The sequence below is a fragment of the Sphaerodactylus townsendi genome, linkage group LG02, assembly GCF_021028975.2.
Source record: "Sphaerodactylus townsendi isolate TG3544 linkage group LG02, MPM_Stown_v2.3, whole genome shotgun sequence".
In the NCBI taxonomy this organism is placed as follows: domain Eukaryota; kingdom Metazoa; phylum Chordata; class Lepidosauria; order Squamata; family Sphaerodactylidae; genus Sphaerodactylus; species Sphaerodactylus townsendi.
The window spans coordinates 115,969,117-115,987,653 of NC_059426.1; the positions used below are offsets into that span (position 1 = coordinate 115,969,117).

The following is an 18,537-nucleotide window of genomic DNA, read 5'->3' on the forward strand; positions in this document are numbered from 1 at the left end:
AATTAATCTTTTTCCTGTTTAGTAAATAAAAACTATTTCTGTTTAAGATTATCCCCCTTCAAATGCTGGTTTACATCTAGTCACTGGTATGTAAGATCCCAAGAATATTAAAGTACCCAAAATACATATTTCTTTTGTGCTAATAGGATGCCTTTGCATGTTACGGGTCCTTCATGTGTATGCTAATTTGATTAATACTTGATAATACAGGATCATTTAAATGCTTTTTTCTGCTACCACAGGAGCTTAAAAACTTGGTTTCATAGTTTACAAGACAGCTTCTAAATGTGGAAGAGACTGAAATACCTAAATGAACATGTGTATATTCACAACGGTCCCAAAGTGTTGCTCTCTTAGTTAACTCTACTCACTTGGGTTCTGGGATCAGAACTGGTTCCAAGATATCATCCAGTTTGTGCTGGACAAGTGCTGGCATTTCACATCGAACTGTACCATTATCGTTTTCTATCTCATCTAGATCCAGCTGAAACTCCCGTGGAACTGTGTGTGTTGATTCAGAGTGGCCACTCATATTACGGGCTTGGCTACAGAAATCAAGAAAGACATTATTATTATTATTATTATTATTATTATTATTATTATTATTATTATTATTATTATGGTTCTCCAAGCCATCTTCTCAGGTTGATAGTGGCAACTGCCCCTTCCCTCTCTCAGGCAAATTCTCCTGGAGTACACATTCAAAGAGATCCCTCCTCTAAGTTCTCCATAAACTGCAGAGAACTTCAAAACAGAAGGGTTGTTCTTCTCCCTTCCTGCTGGGATCTGTTTGCAATCATCTTGTCTGTGTGTGTTTGCGCTGCATGTGCGTGCTCACACACACCGGCAAGTCACAGTTGACTTATAGTGACTTCATGTGGAAGAGCAGGAAACAGAACCCGGTTCTCCAGATTAGAGTCTGCCATTCTTCACAATTACACCACACTGACTCTGTAATCATCTTTAAAGGTACACAAGGCAAGTTTCTTCTGTTCTCTGCTGTTCATGGAGAAAAGAGAAAAGGACATGTCTCTTTCCAGTAGTGAGCTTTTGACTAGGACAGGGGGTCTCCAAACTTTCCAGTATGAGAGTTACGTCATATATTTTACAAATATTTGTGGGCTGAAAAAAATCAATTTCAAATGAATGAATAAAATTTAAGTGAATGAATAAGTTTTACTTGGATCCTTTTTGTGATCAGCATGATATGATTCAGAACAAAAGAGAAATGTGACAATTACAAACAAACAATGCCATGCATGAACTGAAATTATAAAAACAGGAACTGCTCTTCCCCCTCACTTATCTGCTGGCCGGCCAGATACAATGGTGAACTCCATGCACTGCTTCTGGGCTCCACATGGAGTTCAGAGGCAGTATGTTGAATTGAACACTGGACCCAGGAGCTGGGCATTCAGCTCTGTGAATTCTGCTCCAGTGCTCCGCACGAAGCACGGAGCCAGCAGCTTCGCAAAACTGAATGCCAGACTCTGCAGTTGGCTGAATAAAATACTGTAGCGGGCCAGATGAGGCTAGTTTGCAGGCCCCTTGACTAGCAGGAGATTTCACAATTCAAATCACTTTTTCAAGGAAAAAGGCTTCATAGTAAATATGGTTCCATCAAGCACTCATCTCTAGGGTCCAAATCCATAGGCCAATTTTGCTAATCCTCTCCTACTTAGAGGGCAGTCTAGAATGGCATTGGGCACTGTCTTCATAGTCTTCAGAAGTGGTTTCAAGATCACATTCAGAACAATTTCATCATGTGAACAACAGGCTTCTCAAAGAACAGGACCTGATCGATTCAGTATGCAAAAGAGAGCACCCAAAACATTCTAGCAGCTATCAGGCACTGAACTAATTTCTGTAGTGTGGGTTTGCTGCAGAGCTCTACAACCTGAGAGATTTTAGTGCAGCTAAATTATTAAGGATCTCACAGAGGCAAATAGTGTCACCCAAATGTAAATAATTCAAGTTACTATCATACGTAGTCTTTATTTCCATAGTACTACACAAACATTGTTTCACCTTCATAACAGCCCTGAGACAGATCACTTACCACCATTTCAAGGAGGTATTAAGCAGAGAGGTAATAATTTCCCCAATGTTACACAGCAGTTTGGGTCCCATGGAAACTTTCCACTAATGGGCGATAAATGGGTCACCAATTCCCCCCGCCCAAATGCTAATGCAGCCATGACTAGATTCCCAGGAGCAATATTTTGAGCTTTGGAGAGAGACAGTGCAAGAAAGTTCTATTTTGCTAGCAGAAATGCCTTCAACAGTGGGATACTGGCCATCCCCACAGAAATAGGACTTATATTCTGAGATCCAGTTTTAATTTTTCCTGGACCTCAGAACCTGAAAGCCAGTGTGATAGACTGAGGTTCAGTCACTGAGGAGTCTCACTGTGTGAGTTTGAGCACCTTTGAGTTCATGGACTACAGTTTGAGTTCATGGACTACAGTTCCCATCAGCCCTTCCAGCACTGGCCATGCTGGCAGGGGCTGATGGAAATTGTAGTCCATGAACATCTGAAGATCCTCAGTTTGCAGACCCCTGTACTAGCCTAACCAATCTCATGAGGCTGAAGTGAGCATAAAACTCAGGAAGACAGAACCACATATGCTACTTTGGGGTCCGTGAAAGAAGGGGTTGAATAAAAATGAGACACATCTGAAGTAACCTATAGATATCGCTGAGTTTAAAAGTCAATGGCACTTATTCCCAAGCAAATGTAGAATTAGAGGAGAAAATTAAAGACAATTCCATAATAGCTTTGCTCCCAAGGATTCAGCAGTTAGTACTTACATCCTATAAGTGCGATACATAATTCTGTCCATGGAGAAGCAGTGAAAAAAGGCACAAGACGATTTAGAAAGCATTAAAGACACAACAAAACAAATGAAGAAAGGTTCAAACATTTTGCTTTACAGTATTTGCTATGATAGTTTGTGACACTTGCAGACATTGATGATTAAAAAAAAACACGCACACACAAAATAGCAAAGTATGTTGTTAGCGCTAACTGTGAAAATGTCAGACACATATTACATTTTTTCTCATTACATACTTGAGTTTGGAAGACATGTCTTCCACTGGTCCCTTCCGCAGCATATTGATATTGGCACTAACGCTCTGAATGCGCTGTGGTTTTTCTTCTACCTGCCTTGCCAAAGCAGCATTTGGCCTCTTAGCAGATCGCTTTATTCGCTCCTCCAACATGCTCATGTCTTTTTCAGATAGCTGTGCAAAAGGACCAATAATTTAGTCTGCTGTGATACTTTTGCTCTTAAATTAAGACTACAATGTCAAAGCTGCACTACTACTGTGAAATACCAGAAAGTCGTCAGTCTAAAATCAGCAATGGTTTGGACTCACAAAAATGGTCCTCGGAAGTCATGGGCTCCTTTCCACTACTGTCTCCCGCTCTTAAAAACTGAAGGTTTTCAGATCCCAAGAAACCTCTATTTGGTATACTGATGCATAGGCCTAAGGACCCCTCCCCCAGTTTGTTAATCTGTCTGATTCTGATAACAGTTTCTTGAAAACCCCAAAACTTTCAGTACCTAAGCCGTTCATGGGGGAAGGATAAGAGCCTGATTGCTTAAACCTTGTTTTCATAATGAACACAGCCCTAATCTAAGATCGTGTCTTAGTACAAAGACTCGTTACTATATTATGCAATGACTCATTGTGTACTTTTAGTATGCTATGATTTGTCCAAATACAAAGTAGGACCAGGCAGAGTATGGCACTAGGAGGGTAACACTGTAATTTGGAAAACACATTAAAAGGAGCCAAGAGAAGTAGCCACTCTAAAAGACTACTCAGATTTCAGGGACTGCTGTTTACTGAAGGTCACGGTGTTTTCATCAGCTGATCCTATGGCCTACAACTGATTTATTTTAAAAGACCCAACATTCATCTTTTTGGCAAACTCCCAAATTAACTTCACCCTCTCTTCTTTACTGTAAGCCTTTGGCTAATCATGCAGTAAATAAATATTCACTATACAATAATAAAAATAGAATAAATAACTAATCAATATCCTTCACGCAGTAATACCCTCAATACTGACATATAACTGGAAAGTGCTTATATAAGGAGACATTTTGAACCTTCCCCTTTCCACACTAGATCTCCTGGCACCTCCAAATCAAGTACTGAGGATCACAGAACCCTCAAACAAGCTCCACTACAGCACTAGGGGCAACTGCATTTTCCATATGTGTAGGAAGCTCAGCTTGAGTCTTGCTGTGCTTTGGCAACAGCAGACAACCTCACTTGTGCCATGGCATATTTATTTACAAGAGTCCTGTGACCCTGCTCCCAGCAAATAATTTGGGGGGCACATGGGTGTCTGCTGTAGAAAGGGACAGGCAAGTTTCTTTTACACATATAAGACTACACCCAACTCACTGTTAAGAGTACAAATAGTCATTAAAGACTAAAGTGACCCCAATTCAAAAGGTATTCACTTCCTTTGGGCACTGGCATGTAGTAGTAGGGGTGTGCACCATTGTTCCCTGATATTTTTCATGTCCAGCTTTTAAAAACCCAGACATTTTTGAAAAATAGGGAAGCTGACCAGATGTATTGGCTTTTTCAAAATTTGGTGGGGTTTTTAAAGTGGAACTTTCCAAGCCAAAGAGTTGAATGCAGGGATCAGCTCAGCTGATTTCTGTACTCAGCTCTGCACACGCGAACCTCCCCCCACCCTTAAAATGATGAAAGAAATGGCCCAAAAATGACAGAGAAAAAAGCCAGCCTTTTGGGGGATCCACATTTTGGCTTCCCTAAATTACCATCATTTTTGGCCTGAAAGTAAACCCCCCAAAAAGCTGAAACAGCTTTTTTGTTTGTTTGTTTATTTTCAGTTTGGATTTTTCCAGATGCGAAGCTCCATTCAATAAGAACATAAGAACATAAGAACAAGCCAGCTGGATCAGACCAGAGTCTATCTAGTCCAGCTCTCTGCTACTCGCAGTGGCCCACCAGGTGCCTTTGGGAGCTCACAGGCAGGAAGTGAACGCAATGGCCTTCTGCGGCTGTTGCTCCCGATCACCTGGTCTGTTAAGGCATTTGCAATCTCAGATCAAGGAGGATCAAGATTGGTAGCCATAAATCGACTTCTCCTCCATAAATCTGTCCAAGCCCCTTTTGAAGCTATCCAGGTTAGTGGCCATCACCACCTCCTGTGGCAGCATATTCCAATAGTTCTCTTTGGACACCATTTTTTACACAGGTGAGAGAACTTGGTTTTGTAGTACCATTCAAAACCACTTGGGTTGGGAATTTCATAGTCTGGAACTAATCAGTGTTTTTCAATTTAGCTATGATGCATAATTAATGACGCTGTCATTCACTGAATAGACTTTGCCATTCTGGGGGACTTCAACTACCACACTGAGGATGTTTCTACAGTTCTGGACAATTACCGTCCAGTTGCCAGTGTCCCCTTTTTAGGGAATGTCCTGGAGACAGTGGTGACTACTCAACTGCAGACATGCCTGGAGGAAGCTGACTATCTAGATCCATTTCAATCTGGTTTTTGGTGGGATTTCAGCACAGAAACAGCCTTAGTCACCCTGATGGATGACCTCTACTGGGAGAGGGACAGGGGGAATTCCTCCCTGCTAATTCTTCTGGACCTCTCAGTCGCTTTTGATACCATTGACCATAGTATCCACCTGGAGCGGCTCCATGGGTTGGGTTTGGGGGCACTGTTCTTCAGTGGTTCTTGTCCTTCCTTCGGGGCAGGCTCCAGAGAGTAGCAGTGGGGGGTTCCTGCTCCCAGCCTGAGAACTTCATTGTGGGTTCCCCAGGGCTCAATGTTTTCCCCTCTGCTTTTTAATATCTACATGAAGCTGCTGGGGGAAATCATAAGGGGGTTTGGAGTTGGGTGCCATTAGCATGTGGATTTCAGCACTACCTCTAATTCCAGCAGAGCCAGGTGAGTCCCTTCAGGTGCTGGATACTTGCCTGGAAGCAGTGTTGAACTGGATGAGGACTGTGACGAATGCACTTATACTGCATTCAGTTTCCAGGGTGAGAGTCTGCCCTGAAAGGGTTAAGCCCTGGCCAGCCCTGATTGGCTAGAGAAAAAAATGGCACGAATATAAATAGAGTCAGCCAGAGTGCTGAGGGCTCTTTTGGTTCTTTGTCTTTTGGTTAGGTGTGCCTTCGGGTACGTTTTGGCAGAGTGAGCAGATCAAGCAGAGATCTGTCACTGCTGTTGGTCTGGCAGGAGTCAGACAGTACACTCTGTAAGCTGAGGAAGCTTACCAGAGACATCAGGAAGCCCTGAGTTTGGTGGAGAGTGAACCACCATTCAGGTGTTTTGACAGGAAATCTCTGTCCAGGCTAAAGTCTGTCCTAACAAGTACAACATCAGTCTTGGGAGGCCCAATCCAGTGGCAGTGTGGCCAGTTTGGATGGTGGAAGAGGGAGGCTTGTGTGCCAGAATCCCACAGGGCATAGACTGGGGTGTGTTGTTTAGTGTGGTTAGGTACAGTGGACTACTGTCTGTCAGAAGAGGGAGTGTGATACTCTGGATTCAAACCTTTTTCCTGAAGTAAAATCTTTCCTAAATGACACCTGCGAGTGTCTGTGAATGTTTTGAAACTGAAGTGCCAACAACATCTCTGAAACCGTTAAGCTCTGGAACCATTAAGCTCTGAAACTATTAAACTCTGAAACCAACAAGCTTTAAAATCCTCTCAGGTTACCTGAGAAGCCTACATCTAAGCCAGTAATAAACTTTTTCCAGTTTGTTGAAGTTACAACCGTTCCAGTCTATTTTTGTCTGTGTGTGTTCCCAGAAAGAGTGGTGTCCATTTAATCAGTTTGTGGGCTATAGTTTAGATTGGTGGCAGCGAAAAACAAATTTATTAATAGGAAGGTTCCTGAAAACAGCTACCAGGGATCCTTCCTGTACCAGCTGTTAACGACCTCCCGTTACAAGGACCAACAAACTGAGGCTGAAACCAGATAAGATGGAGGTGCTGTGGGTAGCCGTTCTCCAAGTCCAGGAGCTCAGAGGGCACCCAATGCTGGATGGAGCAGTGTTGCCTCTGAAGGACCGGATGCAAGATCTAGGGGTGCTCTTGGATCTGCCCTGCCCCTGGGATTACAGGTGGCAGCAGTGGCCAGGAGTGCCTATTAGCAGCTCCGGTTAGTTCACCAGCTTTGCTTTTATCTGGACAGAAGGTATCTGGCCACAGTACTGCATGCCCTGGTAACCTCCCGTCTTGATTACTGCAATGCACTTTACATAGGGCTTCTCTTGAAGACAGTTCGAAAGCTGGAGCTGGTGCAAAATGCAGCAGCTAGGTTGCTGACGGGTCAACCTGGCCGGTTGCATATAACGCCAGTCTTGAAAGAACTGTACTGGCTTCCCATTTGCTATCGGGCCCAATTCAAGTTATTGACAATCATATTTAAAGCCCTACATGGCTTGGGTCCCCCCTACCTAAAGGAGCGCCTACGCCATGAGCCGGCCCATGCACTGAGGTCAAGTGGGGAGGCCCTCCTGGTGATCCCTTCCGCTGCTGAGGTGTGGCAGGAGGGGCTTCGTGGAAGGGTTTTTTTCTGTGGTAGGCCCCAAGTTGTGGAACAGCCTCCCTGCAGAAACTCACCAGGTGTCGACACTTTATGGATTTCAGCGCCTGGTTAAAACCTTCCTCTTTACCCAGGCCTTCAATGTGTGACCCTCAGGGTCCCCCGCATCAACGCCAGCTGAAGGGGGGGGGGGATGTGGATTTTTAATGATGCTTTTATTGACTGTTTTTAAAGGATGCTTTTATGGTCATTTTTAATGTTCATATTTTGAGGATTGTATGTTTTAATGGGCCTTTAACCACATTATTTAAGCCGCCCTGGGACTTCAGTGTAGGGTGGGGTATAAATGGAACAAATAAATAAATTCATTTCAGCCACTGGGCAGGTTTGCTTTGGCTGATGATCAGTCCCATCATGAGACCAAGTGTACCACGTAAATAAAAAAGGATTTAGAACATGTCTTCATTTTCCTTTACTCACGTTTCCAATGAGCTTGAACACCTGATCTCCATGTACATTGTAAACTGTTACAATGGTGTTGAGTGCAGCATTTCTGACAGTGTTGTCCCTGTCCCCAATGTGAACTGCCATTTCCTTTAAAGCTTTGCTGGGAGTTGGTTGACACACATTCATACCATATGATTCAACTAGACACCCCAGTTCTTCCAAGCACTCTGCAGGGGGGAAAAATAGTGGCATGCATGAACACCAAAGGCTATAAAATGTATTGTCTAAACTTATTTGTTAACTGAATTTATAACCCAGCCTTTCAGGGTGGGTCACAACAGTCAATTCTACAATAATAATATCAGATTTATACAATTCACCCGAGTCTTAAACATAATCAAAGAGAGGGAACAAGTCAAGAAGGATCACAGGAGGTTCTTACATGAAATAAGACGGGTGCAGGTATGAAAGAAAATAACAGGAAGGGAGAAAAGAACAGGGAGGGAAGGGAGGCGAGCCAAGATGGGCACCATTGCAGCTCTCAGCCTTAGGCCAACTGGCAAGTGATGAGCCCAAGTGGTAAGTGAAGAAAATGAATCTGCAAGGCTAGGTCTCTTTAAGGAACCATTTCACTTCTATACCTATCTGAAATCATTGTACTTATTTACCATGCAGAAATCATTTCACTTCACCGAACACACTTTGAAGTGCAGATTTTTTCATTGAAGACAAAGCAGCAATCTCTAGAAATGCTATGCCTGATTTATTAAGGGAGAATTAAGTAATTAAGGCCTGTATTAAGAATGTAATAATTGCATTGATTTAAGCACTGATGACCATAATCATGTATGGTTTTAAAGAGGGAATTAGAATAATGAAGGAGAGGTCCTCCAATGGCTACTACCCATGGTGACCAGAGGCAACCTCCACATAAAGCAGCAGCAAATCTCTGAATAAAATGCTAGGAAGTGGCATCAGAGCAACGCCTTCACTTCTATACCCTGTTTGGTCATCCTTCAGGGCAACTGGTTGACTGCTGTACAACCCAGGAAGACTAGATGGACCACAGGGGCTCTTCTTATGTTCTTGTATACCATGTTGTGACTTGGTGGGTCAGAATACAGTGAAATTAAAAACTGGAAGCAGCCATGACTCCCCCCTCCCCCCTACAGTGACACCAGGTAAGCGGGTTGCCCTAACAGTCTCACTCTCCTGTCAGCTGAGTGGCTCAAGACAGCAGCCCTGTATAAGACTATCTCCCACGACCAGCTGCTATGTGATGAGCAATAGAGCAGTAGTGTCATGAAGCCACCAAAGATGCCTGCTAGCACATGGTCTTCAAGTTTCTGAAAGATTTCACTGAAGCATTTTTCTTGTTTTACAACCATTTCCTTCAAATAACTGGCAAAACAGTTTGGTAGATGTATCGTAAGCAGACTCTGTAGCATTTGGTAATTTGGTAATCTGGTAATTTGGTAATCTGTAGTTTACAGTGAAGCTGCCTACCTGCCCGCTGTTTTGAGTTCTTCGACTTGGTCCCTTCCATGATAAAAGTAAACATTTTGCTGGCTGGACAGACAAGGCACATCCTATTCAGAATGGCACGCACATCTCGGCGGATAACATCTTTAGGTTCCCCAACCTGGAAAATGAACATAGGAAATTCTAGACTTAAAAAGCTTGAAGTTAACCACTAGCATTCCTACGCTACAAAACACAATGTGGAGGGGACCCGGGGGAGGGAGGGGATGGATAAATGGACTCCCGGAAGTGGTGTGAGGATATGCCAACACAGGTCCCCCTTCTGACAGCATAAGTGGCAAATATGCCAGTCCGGGTAGCGAATATGTTGGTAGTGGGGTGCCACATGGCTCAACGGTGCCTGAGCCAGGCAACTGCTGCTGTGTGGTTGCAGGTGGGAACAGTCTGGGGGCATTCCCGGGGGTGAAGTCAACTTCAGTGGATTTCCAAAGGGCTTTCAGACTGGGAATGCCTCCTCTGCCAGTCGCTGACTTATGACACCAAAAAGTGTGGTGCAGCCCCCTGGGATCTCTGGGGCTTTACAGGCAGCTGGGAATTCCTCTGTGGTTTCTGTTTCCCTCCCCACTTCCATAAGACTCCTGGACAAAATGCAAACCATATTTAAGACAAATTCTGAAATTAAAAAATACTGAGATCAGAATCAAGGGGTCATTCAATTCTGTCATATGAGTACCTTTAATACAAGATAAGGGATGAAGGAGTTTGCTTCATTCTCAGTCAGATGATATTCTTCTTGGTTCAACATAGTAAAAAGCAGCTTGAGATACTCCAAGGCCTTCATGAGGACACTTGTGTTAGTGTCAAAGAACCTCAAGGTGAGCCATTTTAGGATCAGATCCAAACAGCTAATAACACCATCCTTTTCACTCTCCAGGTGCTTAAGAGATAAAGCAGACTGAAGTGTTAGTTTCAGACAAAGCAGCAATTTAAAATAGAAATAAAGCCAAGATGCTGGTATTCCTGGCACTACAAGCCCTGCAAGATGGCTGCTTCATAATAGCTACAAACATTACTTCATGTAATTAACTTCATTCATACACCAGCTCCATAGTGCTTTAATGGGAACACTGGGAGGTGAATAGTCATTGCACTGTTCTTTTGAGAATACAACGTAGCACTCTAAACTGAGTAGGGTGTTTTCAAACTTACTTGCGCAGGGAAACTTCATTCCTGCAGTTCTGCTCTAATATCACAAAACCATTCTTCTCACCTCAACCATTACAGCAATTGCTTTGTTGTGATGCTGAAAATCTGAGTGAAACATCTCATCTTGTAGCCACTTGGCAATACAGGTGGACATCTGAGTCTTCAGTTGCTCAATATATTCATCACGAGGAGTCGTGAAGTTCCATTTCAAAACCTGAAGGAAACAAACTCTAATCAACACAATAGTAGAAACATGAAATCAGAACGTGTGTTATGCAGCTGATACTGCATTTTGAATCAGACTGGGGGGAGGGGGATACTTAAGTCTTGCTCCTTACATCTACCCTTCCCATACTTTTATCCCATAATCAAAAATATTACTTAGTTGGCAAAATTCAGAGCTTGGTTAAATGGAGAATATTTTTTCTGACAAATATATCTTTATAGATTTACACAAGACCAAGTATGTGCATCCTGTGTTGCTGTTTTGTTTACCTTCTTAGCAACTAATATCAGGTCACAATATTACATGCTCATAATAACTTTTAAAAATCCAATACACTGAGCATACTCCAATTTATTTGTAAATCAGTCCCACTGAGTTTAGGATGACTTCTAACAAGTTTACTTAGGATTGCAGTCCAAGGTCACATAGCAACTTTCAGGGTTGAACATGGGCTTCATTCAAAACACCTCTGCTTCACATATCCAGTAACACTGATATGCATAATACACACACTGATATGCATAATGCACACTTCCTATATTTACAGTAACTGGGAGGTCTATACTGAAAACTTAATATAAAAAGACACTTTGTTTTGATTCAAGATTAAAAAAAATTCACAACAGAATTTCTTTTCTACAATTATGGACAAATATTTTAGCTTTTTTACATAAAATATGCCCAAACTACTGTATGAGATCCAATGAATTATCAGTGTAAGGCAAACATGGGAGCAGATTTTTCCCCACCATTCTGTTACATTCACACATTTCAAAATTGTCATGTCAGAGGTTGAAGCAGCCCACAATAAGGGTAATACAAAACAAACAACATCACAAACCAAAATATTGTGTAGAGACTGAGATCACATAATTAGGAGGGAAACAGCACTTATCCCTCAAGTCTCCTTCTACTGATGCAGAGTCATGACTCAGTAATACCATTTGGGCATCTTAGTATAACATGTTAAATAGTCCACAGTGGGGAAGGAGGGAGGGATGCGCCTGCACAGCGACCATTAGATGAACAAATTACAGATAAGTGCAACATTGTTTTTCATCTGTGTGGTTCCCTGGTTCAGCCGGTTACATGCTTCCTTGGTTCAGCCAGTTCTCTGAACTACAGCAAAATGTAGCTAGCGGTTCAGCCGAACCAATGCAAACTGGATGAATCCCACCTCTGCTCGAAGGGTTTCTTTGTAAGTGGAGCAAGGACCAAGGAAAGGCTCCATTGCAAAACTGGTGCTTTGACTGGAGGGCACATATTATTCAGAAAATGTTTACAAAGCAGGTGCACAAAGAGAGACCAAGAGTCAACTTCCAGATGAAGAAGAAGAAGAAGAGTTTGGATTTATATCCCCCCTTTCTCTCCTGTAGGAGACTCAAAGGGGCTTACAATCTCCTTGCCCTTCCCCCCTCACAACAAACACCTTGTGAGGTAGGTGGGGCTGAGAGAGCTCCGAGAAGCTGCAACTTGCCCAAGGTCACCCAGCTGGCGTGTGTGGGAGTGTACAGGCTAATCTGAATTCCCCAGATAAGCCTCCACAGCTCAGGCAGCAGAGCTGGGAATCAAACCAGGTTCCTCCAGATTAGATACACGAGCTCTTAACCTCCTACGCCACTGCTGAAAGAAATTAACTTTAAATAACCAAACTTCAATTGAGGAACTGACCAAACTGACATTTTAAATAAAATATTCATACATGGAGGACAAATCACAAGATTCTGGGGTCTTCCCCTTTCGTGTAGCCCATTTAACAAAACTAGCCCACTTCTTGATGTAAGATTTCCTGGTGGAAAGTTTCCAGAAAGAAATCAAAATCTGTTGTAACCTGTCTGGCCACACTGTCACCACCCGACATGCTATGCTGTCAAGTGTACAGACTACATACCATGGTGGGCTGTGCTCCTTAACAGAAGCAGATCCTCTGCTAGGGGGAGAGTTTCCCCTCAAGACAGGCTCAGCAGTACAGAGTACCAAGGCCTCCTGCTCCAGCGTGCAGTGATGATGATGCAAGCAGCCCTGCCTGACTTGATCTTGGCTATGATTTTGGTGAGGAGAGGCAACAGAGAAACATGTAGAGGAATAACCCTCTCCAGTGAAACTGAAATGTGCCTCCCAATGAATCTATGTCTGCTCCAGCCCTGGAAAAAAAGGTATGGCAATTCCTGTTGTCAGCACTAGTGAAAATGCCTTCAATAGTCTGCCCCATTGCTGGATAGTGGGGTTTAGATATTTGACATTCATGGACCATTCATGATGTGTGTCCCACCCTGCTCAGGAAGTCTGCCAAAAATGTGCTCTCCCCCTGCCACTTGTACCACTTTCAGTATGGTAATGTGTGCTATGGCTCATTCCCACAGAAGTGTAACCTATCTGCAGAGCTACAGGGACTGAGTAAGAGAACAATGGAAAAACTTCAACTCAGAATTTTTTTGCAGATCACACAAAAAATGTCCTTTCTCTTCAGCAGCAGAAAAAGAACTAAGAAATAAATGCTCTTCCCCCTCCCTATCACATGATCTCCAGGTGAGAAAGGCAGACTTCGTCTACCGAGGGGGGAGGGGGAAGAACTCAATACTGCATATCTTTCGAGATTAAAAGCTTCTGAACAGTTCCCTGCAGCAGGTCTATACATGCATAGCCCCAATGTGGGACTGCACATGAAGACCACACAGATGAATAATAATGTTTCTTCATCACAGCCCTAGAGGTCAAATAATAGCCAGTTTCCCTCACCTTTAATCCTTTTTCCTCTTTCATTCTTTGCTCTTTCCCACCTGGGACGATAACAAACACTGGACCAGAACGATCATCATCTTCTTTCAGGTTGGACTTGCTTGGAACCTTCTTCCCCTGTATACCCTAAAAAAGCAAAACTCATTGATTCAAAACCAGGTTCAAATCTCCTAGCACTTGTAATTTTTACACAGGAATAAATCGCTGTCCCACTAACATGCAAGAATTATCATGGCTCATCTAGCAGTGATGTTAGAATGTGCACTGGAAAAATCAGGTGCATGTCTTAGTATTGTGAAGAGAGAACCTATAGCGCACATTAGCTTTTACAGCAGCAAAATCTGCCACTTGGTAAGTCCGCTAGTCATTACAAATGGTACCTGTTCATTACCTGTTTGATAGGCTTGATCTTTGTGAGACTGCTATTGCCTTTGGTGAGGCTCGTATTAATATCTGAATGCTGAAACAAGTCACAAAATGCTCAGTGATTAATAGCTATCTTTAATTATACTACTCAGTCTAGAAACCTCACGCTTATTCTGTATGCTGCAACACCATTTTCAATAACTGCTTCTGAGATATCAGTGCAGCGTAAATGAAAATATGGAGCTTTACCTGGGTATATAATCATGGTATCTTACAAATTCACTACCAAAGTTACTGAAACAACAGTAGTGATACATGAAGACGTGCTCTCTTCCTCTCTTCCATAGTGGTTAACAGCAGGTGTACTGTAATCTGGAGGAACCGGGTTTGATTTCCTGCTCTGCCACTTGAGCTGTGGAGGTTTATCTGGGGAATTCAGATTAGCCTGTACACTCCAACACATGCCAGCTGGGCAACCTTGGGCTAGTCACAGTTCTTCTGAGCTCTCTCAGCCCCACCTACCACAGAGTGTTTGTTGTGAGGGGGGAAGGGAAAGGAGTTTGTAAGCCCCTTCGAGACTCCTTACAGGAGAGAAAGAGAGGATATAAATCCAACTCTTCTTTTTCTCTGATCTTGCTAACTGCCCTGAAGCAGACCTATTAGATTAGAATACTGGACTTGCTATGAGTGCTCCTTCTATTAAGGTAAGTCAAGAACATCTCTGACTGATGGGTCTATCAGGATGCCCTCCTCTTCCAAATGAAAATGGAACCTTCATCTCTTAGGGAAATAGAACTCACTGAGCTCAATGCTACTGTATCTGAATGGACAAGCTTAGAAGTCCTATGGTTAACTCTGTCAAAACCTGCTATTCATCAACAACTAGTTTTCCAGGGAATGCTATTTATAGATTTTGAAATTCACAAGGGCCTTGAGGTCATTAGAGACCAAAGTAACAATTCATTCTTTAACAGCTTCCTCTGATTTAAAGCCAAGGTCTTCTCAGCATTAGGATGGTCTACGGATTTTGAAACTGTTGAAAGTTGTTCCTTCAAAATCTTTCACTTAGAAGCAATAAAGTCTTTAGCCAGCACACCTCCACTATACACCACTAGTAATGCTATAAGAGCATGCCAAGTTAGAATTTAAGCACAGGTGCCATTTTCAGCCTCTGACATCGACAACTTAGTACAAATTTGCAAAAGTGGCACACTTTTCTCAGTCTCAATTGAAGGTTTTAGCAGCACATCCTCCTTGACTGTTCACCTCCCAAGCTCAGAGTAAGGTGGCTGAATCTCCTAGCAATCCCCATTAGCAGAACACAATTGGAGGTGGATACCACAAAATAGTAAAATCAACAACTATCTTTTTAATGTAATTATTTTGAATGAAAATATTACAGCTTTGTAAGCTGCCTGATACCAGTATTAGTTTATTTTTGCATCATTGGGAATGATCAAGAAATGAATGATGGCTTTACAGGTCCTTACAGGAACAAAGGTGGCTGTAAATTGAGTCCCACTGTTCATCAAAAGGAAAAACTTTTACATGAACATTAGGGGTGTCAATTGACCCCGGGCGTGATGGCTGGGTCAGGGCAGGGGAGGTGCCTAAAGACTGAGCCAGCCTGCTGCTGCGGTGCCCATCTGAGCAGCCCCTGCCCCCAAGGCGCCATTTCCCCCTGATACACCTCTGATGAACATGTTCTAGTTTATGTTTTTAGATTTTACTAGCAACCAATTCAATCTATTTGGGGAGACCTTAACAGCAACTCAATCTCTCTTTAAGTGGATTTGCAGAACACTAGAAACCCTAGATGAAGTTCTCGCCAAGAAATAAGAGGGGAGAGTGAAGGTCAGAGTGCCTTTATAGTAAAGGTAGCGTGATGTGAAATTTGCTCAGTGTCGTCTTTACTCCAACTTACACCTTACAGTATGAACTCCAGCAGTTAGTTACATGTAGCTATTTCAGATGAGGATTAAGGTAAACAGGAAAAGTAATATCCAACTGTTGTGGGTTTTCCAGGTTGTGTAGCTGTGGTTTGGTAGTTTTTGTTCCTAGGTTCCACCCACATCTGTGGCAGGCATCTTGAGAGGCTGTCATGCCCCTAGAGATGCTCTCACTATTTTCTATGTTTAGGTCTCAGTTATACCCTTAGGTAGAATGGGCTTAATTGTTTTTGTATAGCATTCCTTGGGAGGGAACTTTAGTTAGACTGTATCCCTTTAAGAAGCCCTCTAAGGCAAGAGCACTACAGCATCTTTATTAGCTAGCAGTCCCCTTGATTCAGTTTGTTTTAGTCTCAGATGCCTATGGAAGCCTGAAGACAGCAATATCCCAGACGTATAAGATGTCACTGCTAGCACTAGTATAAGATGTCAGAGACCCATAGCATTTTGAGAAATTAAGTTCCAACAGATTGCAGGAAAACAGAGCCCAGATAGAGGACACCGGGGAGAACCCCAGAAGAGGCACAAGCAGAGCAGACTTTCTTAGAAGTAATCAAGAAAGAATAGGTGCCTGCAAACTCTTCAAGTGGTTTCAATCTCCAATTGTTTCCAGCATCACCAAGTATTCTTATTAGTCAGACTTCCTGGGAGGAGTTAGAGTCCTACATTTTCAATACAATTAAACCTTTCTTTTGAACTATTGCTCATTTGTCTATGGGTCTTACATTCTGTTCTGGCTAAGCACAAGGCACCTGTTGTTAGTTCGCTTGGTATATCACACTAAGAAGTGTTCTCCCCTCAATAAAACTAAGTTATTTTCTGCATCTGATAGGAACCCACTCATGAGTAAAGCTGTCCAAAGAGAAGGCCAGGGAAGGTATAATGAATTTGAATACACCCTTCCCCAAAATATACCATAGAAACACCAAAAGAACTCAGAAAGATTCCCTGTTCAGATGTAGGAAGGTTTTAATGTATCCTTCCAAATAATTTGGAAGGAGCTGGGCAGCAAAGCCAACACAGTTCAGATTTTTGTCAAATTCTGAACCAATGGATTGATCCTCCCTCAAGAATTCAGACAGATGTGCAGGAGGCTTCAAAGAACAACGACCCGAAACATTCTATGCCTTTGCATCGCTTCTTCTTGAAACAATATACTTTGTCTATACATTCTCACAAGTGCAGGAGAAATCTATGCTGTTTCTTCAAAATCGATCTGCTAGCACTTCCAACAATTTGTTTCTACACCAGCAAGAATTACTAGTAGATTAGGAAAATCATCAAAGGGTTCAGCACAACAGGAGGTTTGCCAATAGTTTGCCTGAAAATGTTTTGCATAACATCTTTTAAGAGGTGGCTACACCAGCAATGATATGGTTTAAAGGATTAAAGTAGTAATTTCAACACTCTTGAAGGAGTTCAGGCCAATAATCAGAACAGTTCTCTAGGCTATATAGAAAGGGGACCCCTTCGGAAAGGAACAAAATGTTCAGAGTTCTTCAGAACAGTATAATAATACAAGAATTTAGAAACTTGGGGCTTCATTACGGGAATCCCTTAGCCAAGGTGATAGCAAAGAGATGTTGCTCTATCTCCTCAAATTCTAACCAGAAGAATAATTTCAAATATTCACTGGGGAGGAAAAAAAGATCCACCCACATGAATCATGGCAAAGATGGTGGCCATTTCAACATATATTGACTTGACTTGCTTTCCACCACCCACAGAGCTAAGGACAGGATGGTCTGTGGACAGTACTACAGCATATGCAATTAACAGTATGTATCTCTTGCCAACAGGACACCACCCATGCAATAAAATACAATAGTTGAGAGTTTAAGCCCTTCCCATATTGTACCAAAGGTAGCTACTACGAATTAAGTAAACACTTATCTGACCCCTAACTGCACTGAACATGCCTCTGTGCAAATGCTACAGACTTGATGTACAATGTGTTATTTTGTTTGCTAATGGTAATAGAATTCATCCCACTAACATGTAAAATGAAGATGGATGAAGACTTGACTAAAGTATCATCATGACATAACTACCTAACATATCACGACTAAACAAGCCTCAAGGATCCAGCCTGTTCATCACTTCCATTGTGCTAAAGACATGTTATACCTTGGTTTTAGGGGCAGTTCCTCCTGCTTTGGCCTTTTTGGGATCAGGCTTGGTATCCGCAGAACTGGCCATAAAATCTTCACCAGAACCTTAAGAGACACAGTGCAGTAAGATCAAGATTAAAACAACAATACACAATTAACTAGGCAAACCGAAGGGAATTTCTCCAGTAGTTCAACTGACAAAAAACTACAAATCGATTATAAAACTGAAATGATTTCTGAAAAGCAGGAGTGACATGACAAGGGGATCTGCTTTTGAAGGGCAAAAAGCAAACGGTACCACCAGGCAATTCTGAAGCTCTCCAGAATGCCACAAGTAGCTTTTTGGTTCTCAGTCTTTTATTAATCATACCAAAAGCAAAACAGTCACATGAAGACAATACAGCTCCATAACACTTTGAAGCAGCAAAGGTTTTACCTAATAGGTATA

At 42.5% G+C, this 18,537-nt stretch overlaps 1 protein-coding gene across 10 annotated transcripts in view; it reads right to left on the minus strand.

The window, feature by feature from the left end:
- CKAP5 (cytoskeleton associated protein 5) overlaps nucleotides 1-18,537 on the minus strand; it is a 90,148-nt gene that overhangs the window by 30,327 nt on the left and 41,284 nt on the right. For 7 of the 10 annotated variants that reach the window (XR_007243480.1, XM_048483821.1, XM_048483816.1 and 4 more), the window contains exons 27-36: nucleotides 18,106-18,194; nucleotides 14,055-14,123; nucleotides 13,664-13,789; nucleotides 10,763-10,912; nucleotides 10,226-10,429; nucleotides 9,517-9,652; nucleotides 8,044-8,237; nucleotides 3,074-3,246; nucleotides 2,812-2,835; nucleotides 372-545 (exon numbers count right to left, since the gene is read on the minus strand). Coding sequence is in view for 9 of the 10 variants with exons in the window: in XM_048483821.1 (XP_048339778.1) it covers nucleotides 372-545; nucleotides 2,812-2,835; nucleotides 3,074-3,246; nucleotides 8,044-8,237; nucleotides 9,517-9,652; nucleotides 10,226-10,429; nucleotides 10,763-10,912; nucleotides 13,664-13,789; nucleotides 14,055-14,123; nucleotides 18,106-18,194 (1,339 nt within the window). In the remaining variant the exon portion in view is untranslated. The remainder of the gene's footprint in view (nucleotides 1-371; nucleotides 546-2,811; nucleotides 2,836-3,073; nucleotides 3,247-8,043; nucleotides 8,238-9,516; nucleotides 9,653-10,225; nucleotides 10,430-10,762; nucleotides 10,913-13,663; nucleotides 13,790-14,054; nucleotides 14,124-18,105; nucleotides 18,195-18,537) is intronic. The other 3 variants (XM_048483823.1, XM_048483822.1, XM_048483824.1) reach the window with 3 other exon arrangements.